At 47.9% G+C, this 27,928-nt stretch overlaps 10 protein-coding genes across 10 annotated transcripts; 6 read left to right on the plus strand and 4 right to left on the minus strand.

The window, feature by feature from the left end:
• Window positions 1-29: 29 nt before the first annotated feature.
• Window positions 30-1,145, plus strand: BDV27DRAFT_108763 (C2H2 type zinc finger domain protein). Its single transcript, XM_032064463.1, has 3 exons — window positions 30-588; window positions 662-751; window positions 810-1,145. The coding sequence occupies exons 1-3, from the start codon at window positions 235-237 to the stop codon at window positions 1,095-1,097; spliced, it is 732 nt and encodes a 243-aa protein (XP_031928046.1). The 5' UTR covers window positions 30-234; the 3' UTR covers window positions 1,098-1,145.
• A 444-nt stretch (window positions 1,146-1,589) lies between these two features.
• Window positions 1,590-4,666, minus strand: BDV27DRAFT_108767 (uncharacterized protein). Its single transcript, XM_032064464.1, has 3 exons — window positions 4,432-4,666; window positions 4,302-4,356; window positions 1,590-4,236 (listed from the first exon to the last, which is right to left on the minus strand). Exons 1-3 carry the CDS (start codon window positions 4,562-4,564, stop codon window positions 1,794-1,796), a joined length of 2,631 nt encoding a protein of 876 aa, XP_031928047.1. The 5' UTR covers window positions 4,565-4,666; the 3' UTR covers window positions 1,590-1,793.
• Window positions 4,667-5,789: 1,123 nt separating this feature from the next.
• BDV27DRAFT_157359 (uncharacterized protein) lies at window positions 5,790-6,115 on the plus strand (the record flags this gene model as incomplete). Its single annotated transcript, XM_032072495.1, has 2 exons — window positions 5,790-5,821; window positions 5,881-6,115. 2 exons carry the CDS (start codon window positions 5,790-5,792, stop codon window positions 6,113-6,115), a joined length of 267 nt encoding a protein of 88 aa, XP_031928048.1.
• Window positions 5,931-6,504, plus strand: BDV27DRAFT_127641 (uncharacterized protein). The gene has a single exon (XM_032066814.1). It carries the CDS (start codon window positions 6,189-6,191, stop codon window positions 6,387-6,389), a length of 201 nt encoding a protein of 66 aa, XP_031928049.1. The 5' UTR covers window positions 5,931-6,188; the 3' UTR covers window positions 6,390-6,504.
• Window positions 6,505-8,627: 2,123 nt separating this feature from the next.
• BDV27DRAFT_108776 (STE11 family mitogen-activated protein kinase kinase kinase) lies at window positions 8,628-12,044 on the plus strand. Its single transcript, XM_032064465.1, has 4 exons — window positions 8,628-8,981; window positions 9,040-9,113; window positions 9,177-9,328; window positions 9,386-12,044. The coding sequence occupies exons 1-4, from the start codon at window positions 8,800-8,802 to the stop codon at window positions 11,663-11,665; spliced, it is 2,688 nt and encodes an 895-aa protein (XP_031928050.1). The 5' UTR covers window positions 8,628-8,799; the 3' UTR covers window positions 11,666-12,044.
• A 329-nt stretch (window positions 12,045-12,373) lies between these two features.
• On the minus strand, window positions 12,374-13,805 carry BDV27DRAFT_108781 (mitochondrial 54S ribosomal protein uL5m). The gene is made up of 3 exons (XM_032064466.1): window positions 13,362-13,805; window positions 12,593-13,285; window positions 12,374-12,518 (listed from the first exon to the last, which is right to left on the minus strand). Exons 1-3 carry the CDS (start codon window positions 13,613-13,615, stop codon window positions 12,395-12,397), a joined length of 1,071 nt encoding a protein of 356 aa, XP_031928051.1. The 5' UTR covers window positions 13,616-13,805; the 3' UTR covers window positions 12,374-12,394.
• A 30-nt stretch (window positions 13,806-13,835) lies between these two features.
• Window positions 13,836-17,074, plus strand: BDV27DRAFT_127645 (ubiquitin C-terminal hydrolase family protein). The gene is made up of 5 exons (XM_032066815.1): window positions 13,836-14,318; window positions 14,392-14,478; window positions 14,534-14,908; window positions 14,969-15,587; window positions 15,640-17,074. Exons 1-5 carry the CDS (start codon window positions 14,253-14,255, stop codon window positions 16,794-16,796), a joined length of 2,304 nt encoding a protein of 767 aa, XP_031928052.1. The 5' UTR covers window positions 13,836-14,252; the 3' UTR covers window positions 16,797-17,074.
• A 73-nt stretch (window positions 17,075-17,147) lies between these two features.
• Window positions 17,148-20,484, plus strand: BDV27DRAFT_127647 (vacuolar protein sorting protein DigA). Its single transcript, XM_032066816.1, has 3 exons — window positions 17,148-17,500; window positions 17,573-20,153; window positions 20,216-20,484. Exons 1-3 carry the CDS (start codon window positions 17,290-17,292, stop codon window positions 20,298-20,300), a joined length of 2,877 nt encoding a protein of 958 aa, XP_031928053.1. The 5' UTR covers window positions 17,148-17,289; the 3' UTR covers window positions 20,301-20,484.
• A 12-nt stretch (window positions 20,485-20,496) lies between these two features.
• On the minus strand, window positions 20,497-23,253 carry BDV27DRAFT_127649 (putative C6 finger domain protein). The gene is made up of 7 exons (XM_032066817.1): window positions 23,017-23,253; window positions 22,842-22,954; window positions 21,932-22,783; window positions 21,792-21,878; window positions 21,446-21,738; window positions 20,930-21,371; window positions 20,497-20,845 (listed from the first exon to the last, which is right to left on the minus strand). Exons 1-7 carry the CDS (start codon window positions 23,188-23,190, stop codon window positions 20,668-20,670), a joined length of 2,139 nt encoding a protein of 712 aa, XP_031928054.1. The 5' UTR covers window positions 23,191-23,253; the 3' UTR covers window positions 20,497-20,667.
• A 421-nt stretch (window positions 23,254-23,674) lies between these two features.
• BDV27DRAFT_157365 (major facilitator superfamily domain-containing protein) lies at window positions 23,675-27,874 on the minus strand (the record flags this gene model as incomplete). Its single annotated transcript, XM_032072496.1, has 7 exons — window positions 23,675-24,114; window positions 24,176-24,567; window positions 24,628-24,762; window positions 24,825-25,026; window positions 25,099-25,183; window positions 26,423-26,794; window positions 26,867-27,874. 7 exons carry the CDS (start codon window positions 27,872-27,874, stop codon window positions 23,675-23,677), a joined length of 2,634 nt encoding a protein of 877 aa, XP_031928055.1.
• Between the last annotated feature and the right edge of the window lie 54 nt (window positions 27,875-27,928).

The raw sequence follows: 27,928 nt of genomic DNA on the forward strand, positions 1-27,928 counted from the left end.
TCGATGAGAGATTTCAATGATATCAAGATCCTCTTCCTTCTTGTGGGTTGGTTCAAGAAATCACCCGAGCCTTGATTTAAACCCATAATAATTCCAATACCAACTTCGACGGAGATTTTTCGCAGAGTCAGCGAGAACACCTCATACATAGGTACCCAATGAACCTTGCAGGAGACGCTTGCATAACATCCACCCAACCAGACGAGTGAACTATAAGAGCAATAGACAGCCAGGATGTCCAAGCGCTCCCGGAGCATCTCTAGATCCTCCTCCGTTGGCCAACTTCCAGAGACCGGTTCAAAGCCCTCATCGCCATCATTTTCCATCACTTCTGTTGAACAATCCAAAAAGCATATATCTGACAGCGTCAATTCTGGGACAGAAGTAATGCATTGCTCACTGCCGCCGCATCGGGAGACGCTCTCGTTCCCCTCATATGATGATTACGAAGTTCATTATAAACAAATGCATGTTAACAGATGCACAGCGTGTGGAAAGAACTTCCCCACTGACCGGTTCTTGAATCTACATATCGAGGAGAACCATGATCCTCTGATTGCCGCGAAAAGGGACCGGGGAGAAAAGACTGTATGTTTCCATGATATTGAGCAGTTCGTTTTATAACCCAAAGCTGCGGCTCACAATGCTCGATCGGACATAGTATGGGTGTTTTATTGAAGATTGCGAGCGGAAATGCTCCACGCCCCAGAAACGCAGGATGCACTTGATAGATAAACATATGTTTCCTAAGGTAAATTGCTCCGGGGAGACCAAGTCGGTGCATAGTATCTGACATACCTGAGCCACAGACCTACAATTTTTATATAGTGAACGATGGTATAGATAAGCAGACATCTATGCTACGGCTAGTGAACTCGCATAGGCGTCGAATTTCGGCAAGTCCAACTTCCCCGCAGGAAGGTCGGCTTAGACACCGACAAAGCTCTCTATCTCACACTAAACCGGTTCCTGGACAGGACATAGCCCCTCAGCCACAAACGGGTGATTTGGAAATAGCCCAACTCGAGAGGTCTATGTCTTCTTTGCGATTTGTCCCAGCGAGCGTTACAAGGGGCCATGGTAGACGATTTACCTGACCAGAGAGGATCATATAACGAAGCAACGAATTACTGATGGTCACAATATACGTGCCGAGACCAGTGAGTATATATAGCAAGGTTATTAAATTCAAATCAAAAGACCTTCCGCGGGCGATACACCATTATTGATAGAGACAAGCCTATAAGGCCCAAGGGCAGGCAAAAACAAGCAAGGGACAACATAAAGCGTGCAATCATCACTTTCTCAAGGGCGACGGAGGGCAAAAATAGGAGAAAGGCGAGAGCAAGGAAATATTTCATAGGTGTCAAAGGCGTAATAATCATATCGCAACATTTTCAGCCTCCTTAACGAGAGAGCTTACATTTATATACATGATTAAGAGGTGAAGAGAATATGTGATGAGGGGTATATAATAACATCACATATCACCCAAAGTATCACAAGAGTCAAGCTGCCATATCACACTGCCGACTCGGGCAGCACCAACTACTTTATTGCTGACCAGGTTAGCAACACGAGAAGGTATAACTGGCGAAGACCTGCTGCATTGTGCTGGCCAGTGTTCATCCATAGACATCACCAGCCGATGGGCAAATAGAGCAGGGAAACATGCGTTTTGCAGCTACCAGGGCATGTGCTGTAGCGGATAAGCTACCAATGTCCTGCAAAGTGCTTTACTCCAACACAAACTTCCCACGAGGTTAGCGCGTGTATAAAACCAGGGAAGATCATCATAGCTGCGTTTCCAGAAGATCTGCATAAGCTTCCAAGCTCGACCCGACCAGGTCCACTATCGCCCAACTTGTATTCCCTTTGAATGTCCTCGCCCATACTCGTACAATAGCAATACTGAGTTGCTTTGCCTTGTAGGGATTGGCCAGAAATTCTACATCGGGTGCGCCTGGCGGATCAACGGCCATGTCAGTCTCATCCATCATACTTTTAATCCATAAGAGCAACTTTCGCTCATGCTCTGACAGTCTTTGTTCAGCCTGCGTCACCGGTATGGAAAGTAACCACCGACTTAAAAGAAATGCACATTCCAGGCTACAAAGGGAGTGCTGAATACTCCAGAAAAATGAATGGGTTCGCGCCACGAAGTCTATCCCGAGGCGGACAGGGATGGAAAGTGCGTGCGCAGAATGCAGTAAAGCCATGATGAGGCGCGGGCTCCGTGCTACAGGTGGAGATTCACCGAGAGCCCTGGCGATCTGGATCGGGTCCTGGGTAATGAGGCGGCGACAGGGACCTAAATCAACATGTAACCTAATATAGGCGAGCCCAAGAAGGGCAGTCGACGTGAATGCTATTGGGCCTGCCGGGTTTTGAGGGTCAATGCTCGATTCTGGCGTGCGCTTCCACAATGCTTTCCAAGCACTCAGAGAATTGTCCAAGGTGGACAAATCTTCCTGCCTCAGGCTGGTGCCTTGCATCATCGGTGCAGACAAACAAAGCTGGCGGGCAAAGAAAATTTGTTGAATAAGGGCATGTATGAGAATATAATTCCCAAGCGGTGATATGGGCGTCGACGAATTTGATAGATTGGACTTGACGAATAGCTTAGCGAAGGCTTCCTGGAATGAAACTTCCGGTCCATGCCGTGAACGCATGACCCGCCGCCACTGGGTTGCGTTGTTGGCTTTCCAAACGTCGTGTGAGCATGGCATGTTTAGTTTCAGCTCTGCGTTCAGAATCAACGGGGGTATGTTGTACATGATAGAATGTAAATTAAAGAAGCAGTATACGATGAACTTTGTCCGCCTATTACCTTCTCTTCGTACCCAGTCTTCCCAGTTGTTGGGATCAGTAGGGGGTGGCTCAGTAAGTCCATGCTCTCTGACAAGTCGAGCCAACGTGCTCTGAAGAGAAAGAATTTCCCGCAATAGTTCAGGATGTTTCTCCCAAGAAGCAAACACTGTGAGCAGTAGGAAGGTCCTGATTACTTCCATGTGAGCGTCCGAATCTTGGGGTGCGTAGCCCGAGGGCGACTCGACCGGATGCGGGATATGATGTTGCTGAAACGGGCTATTGGCATTGTTGGAAGGGGTAGAGGAGCCCCTCGAATCGTGAAAACCGGATGGTGGAGAGACAAAATTCCACGAAGGGCATTGTACTTGCTTGCTATCCCTTCTCTGTAGGCGCTGCAGAAGAATGGCTTTCGAGGCATGAAAAAGCTCGATCCCTCGATTGTTTTCAAACCGGTAATGAGATCCTGCGGCTGCTAAAGCGAGGGTGAGCTCAGGGGAGCATTTTGCGACCGACAGTGTCGGTACATGAAGGAATGGGAGGTGTTCGTTTAGTCCGTTAATGTAGCCAGCGAAGAAGCGCGACAGAGCATGTCTTGATGGTGGGATAAAGCCCTTGGGGAGAATATAAGCAAATTCCTCGAGTTTTGAGAGAAAGACTTGACGATCTGTATTCGAAATATCCCAAGCTGGACGTGGGCCTTCGTCACCAAACACAAGACGATCATCAACGTCTTGCGGCTCTGGCTGTAGAGATGGTAGCCGAGATCCAAAATTAGAAAAAGACGGTGGCTCGTCAGCTGGGCCACGCGGGTCACTCATCATCTCTGCCCCAAGTCTCGCACTTTCGCGAATAGGTGGCTTTGAGTCAATTGGGATATTTGCCGTCAACATAGGCTCTTCCACCGATGAGAATACGCCAGAGTCCCAATCAGAGGAAAGACCAACGCTTTCCAAGAAGACGGTAAAGTCTTGGACGGGGTCACCTAGGTCTGTGAGATCCAGGAAAGAAGGTTCAACACCATAATTGTCTGTGATCGCTCTCTCCGGAACCTGAGATAACGGCTGGGGAGGGCCTACGTTCTGTGAGGGTTTACGCATCGACTCGAGGCTTTCCTGCTGGCCCTCAAGAGCCACATGACTAGCAGCATGAGAGAGCAAGTTTAGATCGTACCCCCAGGATGGATTGAAATGAGTTGTTTCGACTATTGGAGGAGCTTGGACCTGCACCTCTGGTGGGGGCTGCGGAACTGGTTGTGTTTGCACGGGAACGGCATCTGCAAGCTCTAGCATGCGCGACTCTTGGTGGGTCGGTTGTATAATGGATGACGGGGTCTGAGGGACATCATGATTGCTATTGTTTCGATGTTCGCGATTGGCTGCTGCCTCCGCTGGATGAACTAGTCGCTCATGTCGTACGAGCAGATCGCTACAGACAAGTAAAGCCCCTGATTAGCGTGGAATAGTCGTGTTCGAAGAGCAAAGTGTGTTCACCTTCTTGCAAAAGATTTGGAGCATATGTCACATGAAAAGGGCTTTTCTTTTGTATCTGTAGGTAAACAATCAATACAGTGTACATCGCAGAGGCAGATGCCAATTTGGGACGTCTTCAGGGTTACTCAACGTGTGCGGAGATGGCGTTGGAGATGCTCCAGACGCGCAAAAGACCTGCTGCAATATTCGCAAGATAGGGACTTCCGGTTGGCGGGAGTAGACTTCTTTCTCACTTTCCCAGGGGAAGTTCTCTCGTCCTCCATAGCGAATTGCCTTGGAATTGGAGCATTTGTCCTTTGATGGATAACCTGCGAGCGGGGAAGAAAAACTGTGGGGTTGTCATGAGGGGGTTTTGCGAGGGGGGTCACGTGGCTGCCGCGGACGTTGGACTCCTGTTGTCTGATCATCAAAGCCCTAAAGTCACCATTACCTTTTAAGTTGTCTTGACAGTCACTAGGTCAGGAGTCAGTGAAGTTTCCCGTGGAGACTGGGATACATCACCAAATTGAGCTATAGATTCCGTGTGGTGGCTTACAGAAGAATGAAGCCTTTGAATTATTTCGAGGACTGATTGAGGAGAGAGGAATAATACAATCGTGGTGGTCGGTAGGTCTCTTGGGTAAGGATCGGAATACTAATGGACGCAGATACACTCCGCCCTCCCCACTGGTGCGGAGATATTTGCTTTTGATACAACCTTAGCATCATACACACGCTACGTCTCCTCACTAATGACCAGAGTTACTCCTGCCTATCTAAAGGAAAGAGGGGGTTTACTGGATTTAGTTACCGGAACTTGTTCGACATATACATTTACCGTGTTGGCAAGATTAAATTAGTGTAACATAATGCTCTCCAACAATGGCTATAATTTGATTCTAGTAGTTATAATAACGTAAAGGGAGGGAGAAAAAGAAATATTCTTTCAAGAGTAATTGTACGGTGTACTTATATAGTTAGATTTAGAAACTACAACAGTAATGTTCAAGGAAAAGAAAGTAAGAAAAAATGAAAAAATGAAAAAAAAAGGAGGGGAAGAAAAGGGAAGAAAAAAGTAAAAAGAGAGGAAAACCTCATGCTTCAAAGCCTGAATAAATGTTGCACCACACTAGTAGACAGATGATTGATCCATACTAGGTACCTATTTTCTTATCATATAATCCAACTATCTGTTGATGTGCATAAGTTCGGCAAGCTGTCCTTTTAAATAAATATCTGGGTCCTTCCTAATTTCTTAGCACATTTACGCGAGCGAGGGCATAGTTTGGTTGGTAAAGCACTGTATGGACTATTGGGTCAGTTGATAGGCTAGTGATAGATGATGCTTTCTCGGAGGCTGCTTCCTTGGCTTGGATTCTCTGAATCAATCTTCTAATCTGTGGCATTGGATTGGTTATAGCTATCACATTTCTTTAACCGGACGAAGGTGCCTGGATATCTATCTCAAGGGTATCCCAGATTATATTAGTTTGATATACTGCTTCCAGCATGAGCTTTTTGTTGGTCATTTCTGGGGCAACGTGATGGTCGCATGGTCGTCATGGCGGCTTATTGTACCTCTGGTGCTAACTATACTTAGACTCACAGGCTTCGTCATCTATGAGGGTAACATACCACCGGACCCCATTCTTCGACTCACCAATTTTGCGCAGCGCACAGCATCAGCTATTTACCTGGGAACGTTTATTCACGGTGTTTTACTATGGTGCCTCTTCCACTATCTTCCACTTTACTATGAGTCTGTTCAAAGTTATAGTGTTATCATTTTAAGAGTCGCAATTTTCCGGGAGATATTCGCTGTTACCCCTGCGTAAATTGTGGTAGCCGTACTTGTTAGCAAGCGGGTCGCGCTATCGATGGGCAAATTGAGGAGCTTAGTTCTTGAGTATGCTTGGAATGGACTTACTCTATCTGCTTAGTCCTCGCACAATGGTTCCTGAATGGTTATTCCTAAATCTGGCATCGGGTTCAGCCTGGGAATTTTCTACAGTAGGCTTACTTACGGGACACAAGCCGTGGCAGAGGAGAAGGACATCACGTATGCAGCCTTCATATACAGCTTCTGGCGCTCTTTTGGATAGAGCATAGGCGTCGTTATTGGAGGTACGACCTTCGAGACACAGTTTACCATCAAGTCGACGGCCTACTCAGCACTTGCGCACCAAGCCTCTAGCCTTGCACAAGAAGCAAGTGTGCTTGTTCAGATTGTTAGATATATGGATCGACATTAGGGAAGCGTGTCATTATTATCGAGGTGTACGCACACAGTCTTGATATTGTTTGCGCGGTTATGACAAGGCTGGTCTTTATTGGGGCTCGTGACAGGCCTTTTGGCAAAAGGACTGGATCCCAATAAGCAAAAATCAAGCAATTGCTTCATGAGGAACGCTATCCGTGCCCATATTCTCCAGTGGTTTAAATTGCGTTTGGACAGACAGAGTATCATTGTTTCTTAACAAGAGAAAGCAGGAAAAAGTCCTCACGTCCTAACCTCATGCAACTCTAGGGCTAACTCAATTTTCTTTCTTTCTTTCTTTCTTTCTTTTTTTTTTTTTTTTTGGAATTATCTCATTGTTGTACTTTTTAAAGTTGACTTTCACGAAAGCAGCGAGCATCTGATGCTATCATTGTACTAAGATGTATAGAATACTATCTAGCAACTGAGATAGGTAAGTTGTCAAATAACACAATATACAGGGTGAAGGTCCTTGAATGGACATTACCTCTTATCAAGTGACAAGTGATTACATATCCTGAAATATATCGCTTAATTGAAGCCCAGAAATTTGAAGATATCTACCAGTGTTGTATGGAATAAATGGCGTTCTCCGCGTCTGCTGTTAGTTTGTCATAGAACCCCACTAAAAACAACACCAGACTAATTGTACATGCTCTGTACACCATCTATCAGGATTAAATCCACTCTCTGACATCCAACCGATATTAAAAATTACCATAAAAAAACGCACCTCATAATGGAGCCAGGAGTCGTCAGCTGGTTTCACACTGGTTACTCCGATATCAGTCAGTTCGAGTAAATTCCACTGAATTATAGTCTACACTTGAGTTAAAAGTAACCGCATGAATGTGTAATAGCATTCTTCTTCATGCGTAAATGTGCTGCTACTACTAGTGGCTACGGTTCCTATTTTGTTTTCTTTCGGTCTGATATTCACTTGTAGTGCCGCTTTTACAAATCAGGAGTAGCCTGAAATTGTCACGAGTGGGTAAACACACTAATTAGATACTGGTGCGTGTGCGGAGCAGGTGATGATCGGACCTACCGGTGAACCCCATGTTCTTATCTAACGATGTACGTATGGGATTTTGTTAGTTTTGTCGTAATCAATCAATCAATGAATTGCCTGCCTGTATGAGGTACTTGAAGAATGTTGGAAGATGCAGCCAAGCTTGTAACATTATCAGTTTCAACTAAAAGGGGTACACAAACAGAAATAATAATGAAAGAAAAAACAATTTAAGCAATAGCTCGGCTATTCACCGATTGAAGGTCACAGAAACCATGGAACCAGAGGAGAAGCGACGGCGCAAACCGCCTAAGAATAGTGCAAAAAGTTCGATGCCGCCGCTAAACCGGGAAAGGGCAAGCAGCCTAAGGCTCCAGACTCGGAAAGAGAGCAACTGATGGCCCATTGTTTCAGATCGGGCCCCCCTGACAGCCTATCATCCGGCGCGGCGTGTTTGAGCCTTGAGGAGATTCCACACACTACGCAGGTCGGAGGAGCCCATCATTTCCCCCCTCCGATCGGGCCCAGACAGATACTACCAGGTCTGTAACGAGACTAGACAATTTTTAGATACCAGCAAAAACTTTAAGGTGAGAAGAGCACGACAACGTTGTTGCGTTCCTCCCTTTCCACCACGTCCCCATCGTCATCTGGTTCCCAAAGGGATCACCGGTTACTGTCCATCGCCCTTCTCCGACCCTCGAGTGCTATCCCACCTCATCTCACCTTTTCTTCCCCTCTTATCCTCCCTCCGCTAGTGGGAGCGTTATCGCTGATAACCCCCCGATCGTGAACCTTCCACAAATTGCACTCGAACGTAGGCCTGGATGAGAGAGTTGATCCCGTGGGTTTGGGTGCGATTGACGGTGTAGTCGCTGTTGTGTTGACCTTCAGCATTGACCTTGATCGGTACGAACCAACTCAATTCCCGTGTTTTGGACCCTCATCTCGTTTTCTTCTATATTTGGAAAATCTGTGCTCGCTTTATCCATATCTTCGTCTGTCATACCCCTTTTAGGAAATCGACGGAGCTAATATGTACCTGGAATCTTGCAGGCTACTCTGTATCATGCATTAGACTATTCTGGACGTCTGTTGGGACTTGACGTTTCCACAACGCCGCACGAGCCAATTTCTTGCCAGATACACAGGGGGAAAGGATAAGGGGTGGCTGTTTGCCTGCAAACGTTATCTATAGTTATCGCCGGACGATTGGGACGAGGCTCTTAAGGTTGCTTCCCCCTTCAACCATGTTGGCAAAGACTACGTACTCTTCTCCACTGGGGATGTCCACATCCCAAACACCAACGACATCTTACCACTCTGGACCATCCCACAAAGCAATCTTTACAACGCATCAAGATGGAATGTCATTCACGAGCCCCACGGAGTCGGAATTCTCGGAGGCACAGGATGGACTTGAGGCAGTCAGGTACGTTGTCCATGTGCTGTCGAGAGAAGGATATTGCGGGGAGCTGACACCTCGGTAGGTCCTGGGACGAGAAGCAGGTCATAACATGGTTGCATAGCATCAAGTGTGGTCAATATGAATCCTTGTTCAAAGGTAGTTTCTGAATCCCACTGATGTTGCAGCTGCGCGCTATAAACAGACGCTGACAGCATATAGCGAACAATTTCAATGGCAACAATCTTATCGAGTGTGACCAGAAGATTCTGCAAGAAATGGGTATTAAGAAAGTCGGTGATCGTGTACGCATTTTCGTCGCAATCAAGCAGCTCAGGAACAAATCGGTTGCCAACCGAAAACAAAGGAACATAGTAGGTTACTCTGAATCAAAATATTGTGTATTAGGAGCTTTAACTGATCCGATGCAGGATCAATTGGCTGCGCTTGAGTCAGCATATACACCCGCCTCATCACAATCTAGTCGTCCCTCAATTGGCCGCCAACCGACCTTGAATAATCGCCGATTCTCTCATACCGCTGATAATGCCCATGGCTACAAACCACCGTCGCGGCCAGGATCACCCCTGCGGGCCCAACGTTATGTTGCTAGCCCGATGGAGAGCGCTCGCAAGGAACAAGGGCAAGGCTACTTCGGTCACAACTCCTCTGGTAGTTCCGGCGCTAGTCGGAACCCAGCAACCCCTAACGAGGCTCAGAAGAGCCATTTGAGACAAAACCCTAGCATTGATGGCCTGACAATGGGGTCTCTTCCCCCTAACTCACCTGTTATTCGAATAATCTATACTGGCGGACAAACAAAAGTATTGAACATCAAACTTTGCAGGACAGCTGATGAAATCATACTGTGCGTGCTCAAGAAGCTGCAACTCCCTGAGCATCAATATCGGAACTACTGCTTCTATGTGTTAGATGGCCTGGAACCAGACCCGTCGAACTGCAGGAGGCTGGCGGATCATGAGCTTATGGAGATTTGTGAAAGTAACCACAAATCTGAGCGTGGCCGCCTCATACTACGGAAGATTCATGCTGGAGAGCCAGACACGGACGAGCTCCGGCGTGCCTCTCAACTCGCCATTGATGAAAGCCAAGCGACACATATCAATGCCCTGAATAGCTCAAACCCACGCACACAGTTTAAGATCCAACAACTCACCGGCGAACCCTGGCATAATATAAAACAACCGATTTCACCCATGTCTGCTCGGCATCAGAATTCGAGTGAGCATGATTTGCAATTGCTGAATACGGAGCGACACGCCGTGTCTAAATTACGATCGTTCTTTGGTGCTCGACCACCTAGCGAGATGATTATCCATGAAATCACATCTTACTTCCCTAGTCACCACCGGGAAGATATTGAGAAGACCATGCGCATGTCAATTCGGAGGTCGCAGCGCCTGAGCCGTGCGGCAAGTCGATTGAGTGTTGTTAGCAATACAAGTTACGCATCCAGCTTAAGAGATGCACCCCCTATCCCCAGTATTGCTGATACCTGGCTTAATACTGGTGCCCAACCCACTCGCGCTTCGAGGCCTCTTTCAGTTTCCAAGTTCAGCCTTCCTCAAGCGACGTATAGAGATTCAATCGCGTCAAGTTCCCTTCAACCGCTTCAGGAAGAGTCCCCCATTGAGCCAAATCGCAAATCATATGTTTCTTTCGATAGTGGTTCTGACGATCCCAGTACATCTCGTCAGAGCCTTGTGGATGAGAATGCAAGTGTTGCTGCAACTGACGGAGGCTCACTCAATGAACGATTGAGCGTTCTAGTTGCTGAAGATGGTGAAGAGGAAGACGACGGTCTTAATGACTTCCTCGCTGGAAACAACTTCGCGCCTAAGAATTGGATGAAAGGCTCCTTGATTGGTGAAGGATCTTTTGGAAGTGTGTTTTTGGCCTTGCATGCGATCACTGGAGAACTTATGGCGGTCAAACAAGTTGAGATACCATCGGCAACTAAAGGCACAGAATTCGACAAACGGAAGAACAGCATGGTTACGGCACTCAAACATGAAATTGAACTCCTGCAAGGTCTTCACCACCCAAATATTGTCCAGTATCTGGGTACCGCTGCTGATGACCAGTATTTGAACATTTTCTTGGAATACGTTCCCGGTGGATCTATTGCTACAATGCTCAAGCAATACAACACTTTCCAAGAGCCTTTAATCAAGAATTTTGTACGACAGATTTTGACAGGCCTCTCATACCTGCACAGCCGTGATATTATCCATCGTGACATCAAGGGCGCGAACATTCTTGTGGACAACAAAGGTGGCATCAAAATCTCGGATTTTGGTATCTCCAAACGGGTGGAAGCTTCTACAGTCCTTGGTTCCCGGGCCAGCGGCACAGGAGGTGGTCATCTACATCGGCCGTCGCTGCAGGGTAGCGTATATTGGATGGCACCAGAAGTTGTTCGACAGACCGCCCACACCAAGAAGGCAGACATTTGGAGCTTAGGATGCCTGGTCGTGGAGATGTTTATAGGTGCTCACCCTTTCCCCGACTGCAGTCAGCTGCAGGCCATTTTCGCCATTGGAAGCAACAAAGCCAGACCACCTGCGCCAGAGCATGCGAGCAAGGATGCTGTTGCATTCCTGGACATGACATTCCAGGTTGACTATGAGCAACGGCCGAGTGCTGACGAGCTTTTGAAGTGTCAATTTCTCGCCACGCCAATTGCGTGAAACCAGCCCGGCTGGATGTGGAAAACGAAAAGGAAAAAAAAAAAGAAAAAAAAAAGAAAAAAATTGCAATGTCTGATCGAGATTGATGAATACCCCAGGCGTAAATGCCGCTAAGCACGTTGAGATTTTTTAAGATCTATGAATTTTGAATGCTTGTGCTTTAATTATCATTCTTTGGTTACTTCACCATTCCTCTGACCCAGGATCGCACGGCATCCAACTCTCTGGGTTACCCCAACCAGCCCAGTCATAATTTCATTGTCGACATATAATAAAATGATGATGTATAGAACTGAACATAAAGTGTTCCCAATTCACGGACTTAAACTTTATTATTTTTGTATATTAATAGGCGAGATTCTATCCTGGTAGATCTGGGGATCGTAATGATACGCATATGTTTACAGTTTGGAACTTGCAGCTTGGAGGGATATCAAGGACGCTCAGTCCAGTCCGCAAGTGAGGTAGGCGACTAGTACTATGGATATTTGAACCGTCAAATGACTGGTCAGAGCGGATGGAATAATGTGCAATAAAAGTTCTAATAGAATAGAGCATATTTTACATGAATTTAACGAGTCAACAAAACTTCCATGTTACATATTCAATGCCAAGAAAACGAAGATGAGAGTAGAAACATTCGCTTGGGTGTACAGGACTGGCCTTCGTCAAGCGTTCCTTGATTAAATCTTGCAGAATCCCTCCGAAAAGGTTATCGTTGAGGCACCTTTAGTCAACCATCTTTCCGTAGAAAGGAATACCCATGGCACTGAGGAGAAGCCGGGCATCCTTGTCCGTCTTGGCTGAGGTGTGGATGGTAATATGGCAACCGGGAATCATCTTCGGAGGGTACCTAAAGATCGAACATACGTTAGCCAATGTCATTACGCGGTCCTATTCCGGTATTGGCGCCGTAGTAAGACTCACATATCATAGTTCACCTCAATTTCAGGGAACAGAGCCACGTTCTCGGGTTCAAGACCAAAGGTGATGTTTCCACTGCTGTCACCACTGCTACCCTTGACACCTTCCCAGTCCTTGATCCTGGGCATAACAACATCAACCAGCTTTCCAAAGAAATGCAACATATCTTCACCACGAAGTTCCGCCTTGACAGCAACGGTATCTCTGCCTGGTGCAATACTCCAGGTGGCCACGCTGGTCTTCGATTTGAAGGTTTCCACTCTAGCATTAGAGATAGCCTGAACAGCCATTCCTGCAACATGCAACCATGACGAATTTTCCTGGGCTGCCTGCTTTACGTAACTGTGAATGGTGATCCGTTCTAGCTCGGGGACATTATTGAAATTGATCGGCTTCCGGAGAAGACGGAGGACATCACCTCCTCGGGGTCCACGGAGCGGCCTATTCTTGTGGTATGGGGAGCTATCATCCCATGAGCGAAGACGAGGGGCCTTTGGTGGTGGCTTGAAACCTGGGGGGTTGTGAACATAGCAGAGGGTGAGGATGTCGGACGCGACGGTGGACTGATATGTTTGCTCTACTCGGGGAAGAGAGAAGGGACCCGGAACGTAGAGTCGAGAAGACGGATCGGATGGCGGAGGGGGCTGGTGAGGGTGTAGAGGACCACGATCATATTTGGGAGAACGGAATTGATAACTGGAAGTGAACGGTTAGAGACCAGCGTTGACCCGGGGGTTTGATCTGGATCGCAGTAGGGTCGAGGTAAACTCACCGACTTCGTGGCAATTGCTTCTTCCGTGTCTTGGTCCTTGCAATTGGATCGAACGATTTTACAGAAGCCTCAGAAAGCGTTGTCGAAGACAGAGAAGTCGCCGATTCAAGCTCATTGAGGTCGGCCGGCGCGGCCTTCGACGAGGCTTGGTCGGAGACATTGCGCCGCAAGCAGAAGCCCTGTGGGCGAGCGCTAGGCACAAATGCCCGTGGCAATGACCTTGCCAGGTATCTTGATGGCTCGCTGGCAGGCATTGTGGTCTACAGGGGACGTTGTCGCTGTAGACTAGTTCAAGACTGGGCATCCCAAAAATTGTTTTCCAGATCGGAGACAACATCGACTTCGGGACAAGATCACGTGGATAGAACAAAGCTGCCTGAACGGTCTGGCGGCCATCTCAGGCAACGAACAAAAGCTCCGCAAAAAGAAAGGCAGCGGAAGGATCCACATGTGATCAGCTTCAATCATCCCCGCGCCAAATCCAGCAAGCTAGGCATCCATAGCTTTAGATCGCTGCCGATCCGGTGCCAAAGTCATGGGTTATTGACTTTAGGACTTTACAGCAATTTTGCTTCCCTAGATTGACCACTGTCGCCTGCTGGATCTGGCGCTCCACTCGAATCGCCCTTGTGTCACCACATGTGATGTCACTGGACGATTTCAGCTGGAGCCTAGTATACGCAACTTCCTCGACTCACATCAGATTTCAGTCATCAGAAGAACTAGACACATGATATGTCTGGCAACATTACTTGCTCCCGCGCGCTTCATGGAAACTTTGGAGCCTGAACTAATACTTCCCCCATGTCGACGTATATCTAACCCTCATTCCACGACACCTGTCTCCTGCTCTGAACCATAACCAGCGAAAACCACATTACATCGTACAAAATGAGCGGCATTCACAGGTTTCTTACTAGGCGCGAGCGAAATAGCAGAGATGGAAAGAAAGATGAGGTACACTGCAACCCAAGATCGCTTAGAAGAAGTCTTTTATAAACCTAGCTTCGCTAATATTGCTTTCTCTCAGTCTTCGAATATTCTTTCCCGCCCTCTTTTCCGTGGCTTCTTTTCGTCGACTCAAGCGCCAGTAGATGCAGATGAGGAACAAAAGAAGGTGAGAAAGGTAGCTTCTACCTGCATGACCTATACAGTGGAGCTTATGAAAGCAGGTCAAACTCCTTGAGCGTCGCATTGCGCAGCTCGGTATCACCAATCTTAAAGAGGAACACTTCGGTTATGCTCTACAATCATCACATGCACAGGGCGATGTGGACAGAGCGTTTGACTTGCTGCTACTTCTCGAGGACTCTATAGAAGGAATCATAAGGGGATATACGCCAAGTACAAAGCTCCTAGGAGCCGAGAACCGACAAGGAGTCACCTGCTATTTAGACGCACTTCTTTTTGCGATGTTTGCTCGATTAGATTGTTTTGAGGCTATCCTATACAAATCCTTCAACGACGAGCCTCGTCGAAAACTTGTCATACTATTAAGGCTCTGGGTCAACATGCTGCGGTCAGGAAAACTTATAACGACGGATATTGTACGTGCCCTGTGTCTTGTTACACTGCGATGTGAAGAGACACTGACGGAATGTTTGAAGACCAAACACCTGCAGGACGCACTAGCTGAATGTGGCTGGGAAGATGCTGCCAGGCTACGCCAGCAGGACACGTCGGAAGCATTCACGTTTATTACAGGAAAGCTGGAGTTGCCCCTCCTTACTCTAAAAATGGACATCTATCATACAGGAAAAGAAGATGCGAGCGATGACCACAAGTTTGTCAATGAAAGGTTATTAGAGGTTGCGATACCAGAGCCACATGATGGAAGCACTGTCACACTCGAGGAATGTTTGGAGTCGTACTTCAACAATCGGATAGAAGTGAAACGACACCTTGAACGACGTAACACCGTGGGATCCACTAAATCAGTAGACTCCCTATCGAAGGGTTTCACGGCGCACGTCGAGACAGTGGAGATTAGCCCATCCCCCTCGACATCCCCAACAACCCTATCACCTCCTCGACTTGATGAAGTGACCCCAATCACGTCAGTGACAGAATCAAGTGGCTCTAACACACCTAAACCCAGGCGAAGCAGCATCGTTCAAGAACGTTTTATTCCTGGCCCAGAAGGCGATGGAAACGTGACATCACAACGAAGAGGCTCATATCGGAAAGAAGTCATGATGCCCGCATGGCAATTCTTTAGTTTGATACGTAAGGCCTACTGTTACGCTTTGTATATTTGCGGGTGTTAACATCGATCTAGCTTGGTATACGGATAATACGCCGACCAATGATGCGCAGGTCGCAGCACATTTCTCGTCAAAACGACCAATACTCGGCATGTGCCTAAAGCGTTATTCTATGTCACCAAACGGTAAAGCCATCCGACTTAATACCTTCATTGATATACCAACTGAGATTGGACTACCCCATTTTATCCAAGATGATAACTTGGATGAAGAGGGCCCGATATACGGGAATTTTAAACTGTCCTTGCAGGCAATGATTTGCCACAGAGGCAGCTCGGTTGACTCAGGGCATTACATTGCTATCGTCAGGGGCACCAGTGCTGGTGCTCCCCCGACTAGCTCTCATAGCTCGGAGACAGCTTTTTCGGATACCCCCCAATATTGGATGCGCTTTGATGACTTGGCCGCAGAGCGTGTTACTTTAGTTGATATTGAGCGAGCCCTGAAGCATGAGTCGCCGTATCTTCTATTTTACCAAATCCTGCCGGTCAATGAAGATGCTGCAGCGGTCAATTTGCCAGACACGGCACCTTCTTCAGAGATGTCGGATGATGTTCAGGAAATAGATACTTCAGCAATATCCCAGAAATTAAGCACTTCGGGGAATGATCTTCCTGAAAGTTGCCGTACGGAGGGACTCCGCTCAAACAGGCCGAGCTTTGAAATCACCGCCCCAGATAATGCAGAAATCCTGCCCCTGGAACAGAATGACAGAAAACATAGTGTGGCCTTCTCCGACGCAGTTGAGTCGAATGCCTCTGGAGGACTTCAGGTAGGAACTGTTCCGTCGATGTCACCGAGACTTGCCCCAAAAGACGACGATAGAGGAAGGAATTCCTTCTCGTTTTCTCGGCATACCTCAAGGAACCGGAGAAGCGCACCTGGCAGCCGTGCAGGAAGTCAAACTAGCGAAAGCAGAATTAGTGCTACATTCTCACGTTTTACCGGTCGACGCAGCAGGGATAAGGTCAACAGCGATGGCTTCTCGACTGAGGATGATGAGTTTACCGTTGAGAATATGCCGCCAGGCGAGGGAGCTATGTCGGCAAGCAGTGAAACCAACGAGAAAAGTCCTACACGCGGAAAGGACAGTACCAAGAGCAAAGGGAAGTCCAAGGAGAAAAGGGAGAAGCGTGGGCGAAAGCTGGAGCGGGAGTGCTCTATAATGTGAACGACGACTCTTTGACACTTTCATGATTGATGTTTTTCATGATCCCACACTTCTAGAAAGAGGCACTTGATACCCAGCCACTTGTCTTATTATTTATCTCAGTCATGCAAGTTCGGGACGGTGTTGCTGTGTATAGACTACGAGTGAATGCATTAGAAATAGATGGTAGGAGTGGGATTCTGTATGGCAGGAAGTCTGTATGTGGTGCGGTGCATTGTATTTATCCATAGTAGACTGGTCCACAGTAGGTAAATGGACGTGTTATAATGAATGCTTCATTACGGAGTATGACAGAACAAGAACCTTTTATGCCTCAGGCAAGAAGAGTCATGCCAAGGCATCAACAGCTGTCTAGCTTCCCCATCCCGCCCTATCGGTATCAATCGGTCAGTCAAACAGCTTGACACAACTTGAAGCTCCTTTAGCAACCCCTCGACCCTCTCTCTCGGGGAACCCGCTATGATATAGCACCTTTTGTCACCATTTGCGCATCATGGCGCTGGATGCATCAAACGGTTATGTTGCTCCCAGCAACTTAACTGAAACCCCCAACTCCGCACTCTTCGATGTCCGACGTGTTCAGCTCCAGTTCCCGCTCGCTGCGGATTTCGTCGCTGCGCAAGTTGCGAATAATGTACTTATCCTGGCCCTCGCAACCAATCGTATTCTTAGAATTGATTTGGAAGCCCCCGAAGATATCGACGGTATGTGGTGCCCTGTGACTTGCTGAATCTCCGAGTCCCCGCCTCGTTGCGATATTAATTCGACCGTTCTAGACATCGACCTTCCAAAGAAATCCTCGGAAATAGGAGTTATTCGTCGCATGTTCCTGGACCCTTCCGCATCCCACTTAATAATTACCACCACCCTTGGCGAGAACTACTATCTTCACACTCAGTCGAGGCAACCCAAGCCGCTGTCGCGGTTGAAGGGAGTTTCAATTGAGAGTATCGCCTGGAACCCATCGCTTCCGACCGCTTCTACAAGGGAGATACTTTTAGGAACTACCGATGGCCATATATATGAGGCTTATATCGAGCCCTCCACCGAGTTCTACCGCCGCGAGGAAAGATACGTCACCGCTGTGTATAAAGTGCCGGAGGCGTCGCCGGTGACAGGACTTTGGGCGGAGTTGGTTCATACGCAGTCGGAGCAGAGGCGCGTCTTGATAACGACCCATGGCAAGTTGACTTATTTCCTAGGGCGGACAGGAAGACATGGAAGAGAAGGTGGAGGCTCCATATATACCGATCTCTTCCAACGAGAAACACCATTAGTGCATGAGACCCAAAAGGCCTCAAACGCTGCGCCTTCAACCCTGGCCATATCACCAAGCGTTGCAGATGGTAACCCCGCGAAGGAGTTCGCCTGGCTTAGCTCTCATGGTGTATATCATGGCCAGCTTCCTTACTCTTCTGAGAAAGTGAACCAACCATTTGAGAGTGCGAATATGCTTGTGCGGTCATTCTTCCCAGCTACTGAATCTGCACGAGGAGGTAAAAGGCTTATTCAGAACCCTATTACTGCTATGACGCTTTCGCAGTGGCATATTCTAGCCCTTGTTGAGGGTAGGGTTATTGCCGTGAACCGCATGAACGAAGAGATTGTTTATGACCAGGCTGTACTGGAACCGGGACAGAGTACGCTGGGTCTCTTGGCAGATTCTACACAAAATACCTACTGGTTGTTCACGAATCAAGAAATCTTCGAGATCGCAGTCGAGGACGAGGACAGAGATATCTGGAAGGTGTTTCTGCAGAAACAGATGTTTGATGAAGCCCTCCATTACGCACGCTCCAACGCACAAAAGGATGCCGTTTCCACTGCTTCAGGCGACTTTCTTGCCAGCAAAGGACGTTATCAGGAGGCAGCCAAAGTCTGGGGTAAGAGTAGCAAGGGATTCGAGGAGGTATGTTTGACTCTGATTAATGGCGGGGAGCACGACGCTTTGCGGAAATACCTTCTTGGCCAATTATCAACCTACAAAAAATCATCGTCAATGCAGCGGATAATGGTTGCAGGCTGGTTGGTAGAGGTTTTCATGACCAAATTGAACTCCCTGGACGATAACATAGCCACCAGCGCGGAAGTGGCGGAGGGAACAAGCACCGAAGATATCAAAGGCCAACTCAGTAGTGTCCGTTCTGAGTTCCAGGAGTTCGTCACCAAGTATAAGGCGGACCTCGATAAGAAGACGGTGTACGGCATAATCAGTAGTCACGGTCGGGAAGAGGAACTGCTATATTTCGCCACGGCCGTCAGCGATCACAACTATGTGCTTTCCTACTGGATCCAACGCGAGAAATGGCCAGAAGCTTTGAATGTTCTCCAAAGACAAAGTGACCCTGACGTGTTCTACAAATACAGCAGCGTACTTATGACCCATGCAGCTACTGGTTTGGTCGATATCTTGATGCGGCAGACGAACCTTGAACCCGAGAAACTGATACCTGCTCTGTTGAACTACAACAAAATGTCAAATGTTCCGCTTAACCAGAACCAAGCTGTCCGGTACCTCAATTTTATCATTGTCAACCACCCGAAGCCATCACCTGCAGTGCATAACACACTCATTTCCATCCATGCTTCGAGTCTCTCCTCCTCGGAAGCAGGGCTCTTAACCTATCTTCAGTCACAAGCTTCATCTCCACCCCCGTATGATGCGGATTTTGCCCTTCGTCTTTGTATCCAACACCAGCGCTTTCAGTCATGCATCCATATCTACAGCGCTATGGGACAGTATCTCCAAGCAGTAGAGCTGGCTCTGCAGCATGAAGATATTGAACTAGCAGCTATCATTGCTGACAGACCGGAAGGGAACGATAAGCTTCGGAAGAAATTATGGCTTCTCGTGGCCGAGAAGAGGATTCAACAACCTGGAACCGGCATTAAAGACGCCATTGAGTTCCTTCGTCGATGCGAACTCCTCCACATCGAAGACTTGATTCCGTTCTTTCCAGACTTCGTTGTCATCGATGATTTCAAGGATGAGATATGCAATGCCCTGGAAGATTACTCTCGTCATATTGACGCCCTGCGCCAGGAAATGGATAACTCAGCACATACAGCGCGACAGATCCGATCCGAAATTGCGGCTCTGGATATGCGCTACGCTATCGTCGAACCCGGAGAAAAGTGTTGGCTTTGTTCACTACCCGTTCTAAGTCGCCAATTCTTCGTTTTCCCATGTCAACACGCCTTCCATAGCGACTGTTTGGGAAAGGAAGTACTCGAGGGAGCCGGTGGCAAAAAGAAGTATATACGGGATCTGCAAGCGCAGCTAAACAAAAGTGACATAAGTTCATCTCGACGGGAGGAGATTGTCAAAGAATTAGACGGGTTGATAGCAGAGGCTTGGTAAATTACCTCCCTCTCTCCTACCAAACAAGAAGAGCATTGTGCAGCTGACTCATAGATAGTATCCTCTGCGGAGACCATGCGCTCAAACATATCGATAAGCCATTCATAACGGCCTCTGACGCGGCAGACGACTGGGCATTGTGAGAGCAAGGTTTACATGCTATTCCCACTTCGCTTGTGCCGCTATCGTTTTATTAATGAGTTTAATCCTGGAGCGTTTCTCTTTCCGATTTGACGGGAGTCGTTCCAACGACTTCCGTATGAAAGAATACGATATGTTTATACCATTTGCCTTACAAGTTGTTAGAATATATCCCACCCCAATCCAGACGTCCTCATATACGTACGTAACCCAGACATTGACATTGAACATTATTCTATATAAGTAAAAGAAAAGCAGACGATAGTTTACATGTAAACCAACTAACCACCCAAACCTATTATATCCAAGACAGTAAACCATCAAAAAAATTCGAACGAACAGTAAAAAAAGAGAGGGGGGTGGTAGTAATCATAAAAGCCTCAAAAGTTCCAAATCCTTGGCAACAGCAGGACTAAAAGGCGCACAATCTTCCAAGAACTGCAGCATTTCCTGGCTCCAGCGCTCCCAGTCCGGGGGGAGCGTACTCCGCAGCCGGGCGTCAGGGGAGTGGGAGATACAATAGAAAAGGAGGACCTGGCCGAAGAATCTACATCGAATCAGTCTGGATAGTTCACTATGATGAACCTGGACGTTGTTCGAGAAGAGCTAGGGGAAAGAAAGGGAGACATACTGAGAACAAAAGGCAAATTTGATAGGAATACAACTTTTCATGTTTTGAAAGATGCCGCCGACGACGGGCCAGTTCATGGCGTTTTGGAGGCCGCTGCGAACTTGTTCGAGGTCGTCTTCTGAGAGGGAAGCGGGGATACGGAGGGCTTTGTAGAGGTATGGACGACCGATGTGGAATTTGGCGATCTTGAAGCGGCCGCGGAGCATTGCTTCTGAGACGGCGGTTGCTGGGGAGAGGGGCCGGTTAGGGTCTAGAGGGAGGGGGGAGATGGGTGTTGACGGAGACGTAATGGGGGTTGTGGTGGTTGCGTTGTTGGCATTTGCTGGGGTGGTTGTGTGGGTATCTTGGAATTGGATGGCAGGTGGGAGGTTGAGACGCCATTGCTCGAGTTGGTGGTGGAGCTCTGCGTTGATAGCTGGAAGTGGGAAGGTCCCTGAGTCGGCTGTGTGTGTGTGTTGTTTGCACTGTTAGTTTTGATATTGGATTCAGTGTGGGCTGGAGTGATAGGTGGCTTACAGTAGAAGTACAACGAGTGGCGGATGCGAGTGAGGATGATGCGGTGGGCGACCTGCGCGAGGAAATGGTATTGGAAGAAGGAGTCGTCTAGCTCTTGCAAGGAGGATCGAGGGGGTACCAAGCCCACAGTTTCGAAGGTGATGAATTTTGGAATGGGCACAAATTCCTCGAGTCGGGCGAGGCCACTAGGAGGGAGATGCAGTTCTTGCACTAGGATGGTCTCGTTCATTAAGCAGTTCCAGTATACGCGGGATTTCATATCACCCTCCCATTCATCGAAATTGACGTCGTGGCTAGAGGTATTGATTAGCGAAGCGCAGAGTGATAATAAAGCCGATGGACTCACTTGGTCAGCATTTGAAGACAACACGTAGCAGCGCGGTGAATCATAGCCCACGCATCCATCGGACGGAGGATTTGGCTATAGTAGACACTATTTCTCTGATTAGCCAATAACCTGGATTAGTAAAGAAATGGGTCGCGTACGATGACAGCATATAAAATTGACAACTCTGGAGGTCGTTGTCGCACATCAAGAAACCAATGCGTCGACGTGCCTCATTGAAAAAACGTAGGCCCAACGGCTCTTCATGGATCACCGCCATCCAATCTGGCGGTTCAAAATGATTACTCCGGGTACCGGGTAGTGGATAATTCCCTTCTTGATGAGCTTGAACAGCATGACAACCTAATGCTAAAATATTCAGGACTAGGCAGCTTTCTATTGTGTAGCCGAATCCGCTCTCAATTGCTGCCCAGATCGTGAAGGCAAAGTAGAAATTCTTATCCATAATTGGTGTAAAAGGATTGAAGGTGGCAAAAAAAGCATCGGAAAGACCTTTAATCATTGCCAGCGGAAGTGCCTCTAGCCAGTCATCACCAGCCTGTGGAGGATATGGACAAATGTACATGGGCAGCTGAGGTCTTTTGGCCTCCATGTCGATAACATAGTTCTTCCCTAGTCTTTCATGAGCTTCAAGTAGTCTCTTGGGGAGGATATCCCGGGCCCCTGGCCAGAGAATCACCCCATGCTGACTGAAGGAAATTGAGATTAGTCCGTTCGAATTTGTCGCTTTCTGATGCTCATCAAATTCAAAATCGTCGTGTTCTATAGCGTCAGGAGTAAGGCCCTGTGCCAGGGGATTCGTAACAGACGTTCGGACGTTGATACCCTGACTGCTGCGGCCCGGGGTGCTCGTATCTAATGGGCTATCAATAGTTCGAGGGATGGGCCTCTGACGTGACTGTAAATCATTACAGATGGAAGACGGAAGAGTTTCTAATTTGGTCTCCATTCTATGGAGAGTGCTCATAATCAAACTGAGCGAATGGTCTCGCCTGCAGAATGTTAGTGAGAAAAGCAATTGGTAACTAATGCGCTATAGAAGTTACATACTTGGACGATTTGCGTTCGTTGTAGACGCACTCTAGACCGAGGGACTTGCACAGACCACATTTTGGACGGGATTCGTCGCATCGGGTCTTTTTGAGCCTGCATGTTTCGCATGCCTATTGTACGGGTTAAAAATTGGAACATAATGTCACAGCTAGAGACGTCAAGGAAGACTTACTACTGTGGCAATAAAATTCCGAGGCTTTTTGCTAGAGCCTGCCGACTGTGGCTGATCTTGCGTTGGTGAGAGGAGGTCATTGATAGGTAATAAACCATTATGACTGTTATCGATATGCTCCGGCGGCTGCGAGCCACCGGGAGAGAATGACTCTTGGTACGAGCGCTTGCTCATTGTGCATGATTGGGCAGGAGGAATAGCCTCAGCCGGGATTACCGCAGGAAACCTGGATGCCAGTTCATAATTTCGACGCCAGAGATGAATCTGATATCGCGATCTTTTCCTATGATTGACTGATTCATTGGATTTCTGCCGGAGTGGAGGCGCCGAACTCCGACGAGCCAATCACCGGTGGGTCATGTGATGTTATCAATGCTTATCGTTATTTTAAAGTCAGATATCATCTTTAGATACTACGATCTCGCGGTAAAGCGTAAACATATCTCAATTACTCCTCCACTATACCCTTCTTCTTAGCTCCTTCATAGAATTCCACTTCATACATAGTGCAGCCACTAACCCCACACAGGCTGCAGCGACACCGGCCCAGAAAGCCCTTGTGACGGCAAAGTTGTTGATATCAATTACCCGTTCCTTCTCTGATGCAGGTACAATCTTCAGAAAACCCGTCGCTCCCTGCTTTATGACATTGCCAACGTCATAGATCGGGGACACTAGATAAACCCTCTCGAAGGAGGTTTGTGAAAATATTCTGCGACACGGAAATGGAAATTGCGGCACCAATGCTAATAGAGAAGCCAACCGCCGCGATACCAACGGGGATATCCTTCGCGTCAAGCGCCGTCTGAGTCGCCGACCAGGGTTGGGGGAACGCTAGGCCGATGCCGATACTAAGCATGACCTGCCAGCCGATCCAGGCAGAATCTGTGGTTCTTGGTGTGAAGCTTGTTAGGAACCCGAATCCAATAGCCATCATTGTTGAACCAAGCAGCATGAGAGGTATATAATATCCTATGGCCGAGACGATGAAACCCGAGCTGATTGCGGCAATAGAAAGACCAATAATAGATGGAAGGAGCATTAGTCCAGACTCAGCTGCTGTGGCACCCTTGATCGCTTGAAAAACCAGATCGGCAGCTTTAAGGTATATGTTAGCCATGGCTAGTTCGCTATCGTGAATGGCACACGGTCAGGTGACTTACAAAGTAATCTGTAACGTTAAAGGCCGCCGATGAACAGAAGGCGTATACTAAGCATAGTCCGGCGGTTCTGTTGAGTATCACAGATCTAGGAATTGTAGCGGCATCTTTCTGCAGCACCTCGAAAGCAATGAAGCCTCCAAACGATACTGCGGCGACCACCAGGGGAGCGATGACCCTACCGCTGCTCCAACTGTACGTAGTGCCACCCCATTGGAGTGCTAGCAGGATACAAACAACGCTTCCAGTGAATATGAGAAGGCTCATAATGTTGAGCTGCTTGATTTTGGTGAAGAATGGTTCATCGGTAAATTTCTGACACTCTGGGTTCTTGAAGAGGAAGATAATCACAATCATCGTGAACCCACCCACAGGGAGGTTGAGCCAGAAACTATCACATCACAAGAAGTGTCAGAAACCGGTCCTCCCGCACAATATTTGCATTACTCACCACCATCTCCATGTGACATATGTTGTAAGGGCACCCCCAATTACAGGTGCGACGACCATTGCAATGCACTCAAGGCCTCCGACGGTGCTATTGCATATTGGCCTCCAGCGAAGCGGAACTGTATGAGAAATTGCACTGACATACGAGTAATCAGTATTCAAAACATGGTTAGCTAGATCAAGAGGGGTAGAACTGACATTAAAACTCCGTTAAGAATCCCAGAGGAGCCACAGCCAGCGATGGCCCTTCCGACAATGAATGTAGCTGAACTCGGTGCCGAGGCAGACACAATGGACCCGATTTCAAGGATGGCCACCGCCATAACAAGAACCCATTTCACACAGAACTTCTCGTACAGCTTTTCAAAAAGAAACTGCGTTGAACATGTTGTAAGTCGGTCTATGATTCTCATCAGCTAATGATCAAGAGCCGACTATATAGAGCCCTAAATTACTGCTCTATATCACCTACATGCTGAGCCATACCATCCAATATCGGTCAATGAATCCCATTCATTGGTCAAGGTGGGAGCTGCTGTACCCACGATGGTATTGTCCTGTAGCCCTGCGGGTCAGTTGACGTGTTGCAGACCGCGACGCTAATACTTGCAAGCCCTAATATGAAGATCCCAAGTCCCATCGCAAAAAACACGGGCAGCTGCTGCCACGGCCGGAAATTCATTGGTTCATTGCTATCCTCTAATGCTTCCTTGATTGGAATTACCTGGATATCAGGGTCTGTCGCTTTGGATAACCTTTTCGCCATTTTCTGCCATACTATACAGATAACTGGTATTGCCAGTCTCCGCGGCTGCTGTCAACAAGACTAATCTTACCGGGACAATTTCGCGGCCAACAGAATAAGACTGCGTAGAATCGCAACAGAATGAATTGTGGACTTAGCAGAATGTTGTGAGACAAAGGGCGGGTGCCCTTGGATACCCCAAAGGACTACTCATGAGCGCAGCCTCAGTACATCCCTGCAGCACACCATATTCTATCTGGGCCACCGCGGAGCACCTATTGGTGATATCCTGGTCCGAAATAATATAAAAACAAAGATCGGTAAAGCAAGCGGCCCGGACCACAGCTAATAGACAAAGACTCCCTAGCATCAGTGCATCTACTATTGGCTATCACCCCTGTAAGCTGTCCAACTAAGTATCGCCGACTTAGCCGGCCCTATCTCCAGCCTATCTCCAATTCAGAATCTTTCGGTTTGTAGATAGTAACTCGTCACCCTAGGGAGTACGCCTTGTAGTATACCATCACCGTCAACGCTAGCGGCCGTGTTTGGGGTGCATACAGGTGTGTGTGTGTGTGTGAATGTAGGCAAGGAGGAGCAGCCCCCGGGGATCATGTTGCAAGATGAAACACGCTATATAAAGTTGAGTTTAATAGGTACATATATTTAATCAGATCAAGATATTACTGTACTACAGTACTCTAGGCATCATGAAATGTTTTAGATATTCCCCCCTCTTTCTGCCAGGAACTCATAATACCGCGGTGCACACCGTCTCCTCCACTTCTTTCCCCAAATATACACTGCCATGCCTGCCACCAACGACAGAACCACGCAGATACCGTAGAACAAGAACAAATAACCCATCCCCACAGCATTCAGAAACGGCTGCGTCGTCTCCGAAATGGTAAAATTGATGAAGGAACTGCAAATGGCAAGAATGACAACAATTTCTCCCCCCACACCAGGGAAGCACTCCATTGCGTACGCCGTTGCCTGTCATCACGGTTACTAGGTATAACAGGGCCAATAGACCCCCACGAGAACTTACAGTAGAGGTTGCAGCCACCTGTTGCGCAATCATGCTTCCAATGCCCACCGCAAGTGTAATCCAGTGTGAGCCTGCCTCAGCTCCCCAGCCATATATCTCATACCCCAGTCCGGCATAGAAGAAGCATGGGACCAGCGCCCACAAACGCATTTCGGGCTCTTTGATACCATCCTTTCGTCGGGCGAGGTAGATTACAATCTTGTCACCCAAAACACTGGTGAAGTAACCGATAACACTGCCGACTAGGGCGGAGATGTACACGAGGCCCGTCTGACCATCGGTGAAATTGTATGGAGGAGCTGATAGTGTTTCCGAGATGGTGTTATTGGTGACGATACCCGAGGTGCAGCCAAATGCAAAAATAACCCCGGCCTGGGATTTTTCAATTAGCAACTGTGTTCAAGCCCAACTGCACCAAGTCGCACAAGTGAGTCAGGTACATACGATGACAATGTTGGGAAATCCTAACAAGAAGAATGGCCGCTTGAAGTACGTCCAATATGATGTGTGATCTTGCGGATAGTAAACCCACAGCCTGAGTTTCTCCCGACACGTCCGCTTGGGGAACTGAGAAGGTTCTGGTGTATAGAAAGCTGTACCTTCTTCAACACTGGCATTATCCGCGATGACTGGTCCCTTCCCCTTCGTTGTTGCTGCCTCATCCTCTGGGGCAGCATCTGACTGGGCTAGTATTGTGGCCTTGTTCGTCGGACGTGTGTGGGAGGAGGTGAAGAGGAACCGGGGAAACATCGTTTCCTCGAAGGTGAAGAAGAAGGCGATGATTAAAATGCCCTCAGCAATAGACACAACCCATTGCGCCCAGCGCCAACCTGGTCCATCAGAGATATAGCCACCAGCAACCAGGCCAATAATCGAACCTAGCTGCTGAGCAAAAATGTAAACTCCTAGCATACGACCGCGCTGGTGGTCGAAGAATAAATCGAAGACAACAAGCTGAATGACTGCTTCGTAGGCCGAGGTCCCAAGTCCGTTGAGAATGTTGCTACCGAACCATTCCCCTGCGGTATGGAAGGCACCCATCCAGAGTGATGAGCCAATGCAGAGCAACAATGTCGCGAGGAAGCAGAATCGCCGACCAATCTTCATGGCGGCGGGGATCCAGAAAATGTTTACCAGACCTAATAATAGATAGTTGAGGGCACCCCCGCCGTTCATGATCGTCATCGTTGATCCAGTCATTTCTACAATGGTCGTGTAGGCGTCACCCGTGTTATTCTCACCAAACGAGAAAACGCAAGCATAGATTGAGATAAGAAGAAGATGCCAGTATTTCTTCCATCTCGACCAGTTCAGTGGGTCACCCTCGCAGGCTGTGGGACGCGGCAACAAGATGATGTCCGAGCCATCATGAGCGACATCCAAATTATGCTGGATGTCAACTAGTAGCTCGGTTCCGGGCACGTCGAGGTCTCGGTCTTGGGAGAACAGCATTGTGAAAGACCACAAAGCAGAGGAATTGAGTGTTGCGACTTGATGACCGCATTA

The sequence above is a fragment of the Aspergillus caelatus genome (genome assembly GCF_009193585.1).
Source record: "Aspergillus caelatus strain CBS 763.97 unplaced genomic scaffold BDV27scaffold_78, whole genome shotgun sequence".
Classification (NCBI taxonomy): domain Eukaryota; kingdom Fungi; phylum Ascomycota; class Eurotiomycetes; order Eurotiales; family Aspergillaceae; genus Aspergillus; species Aspergillus caelatus.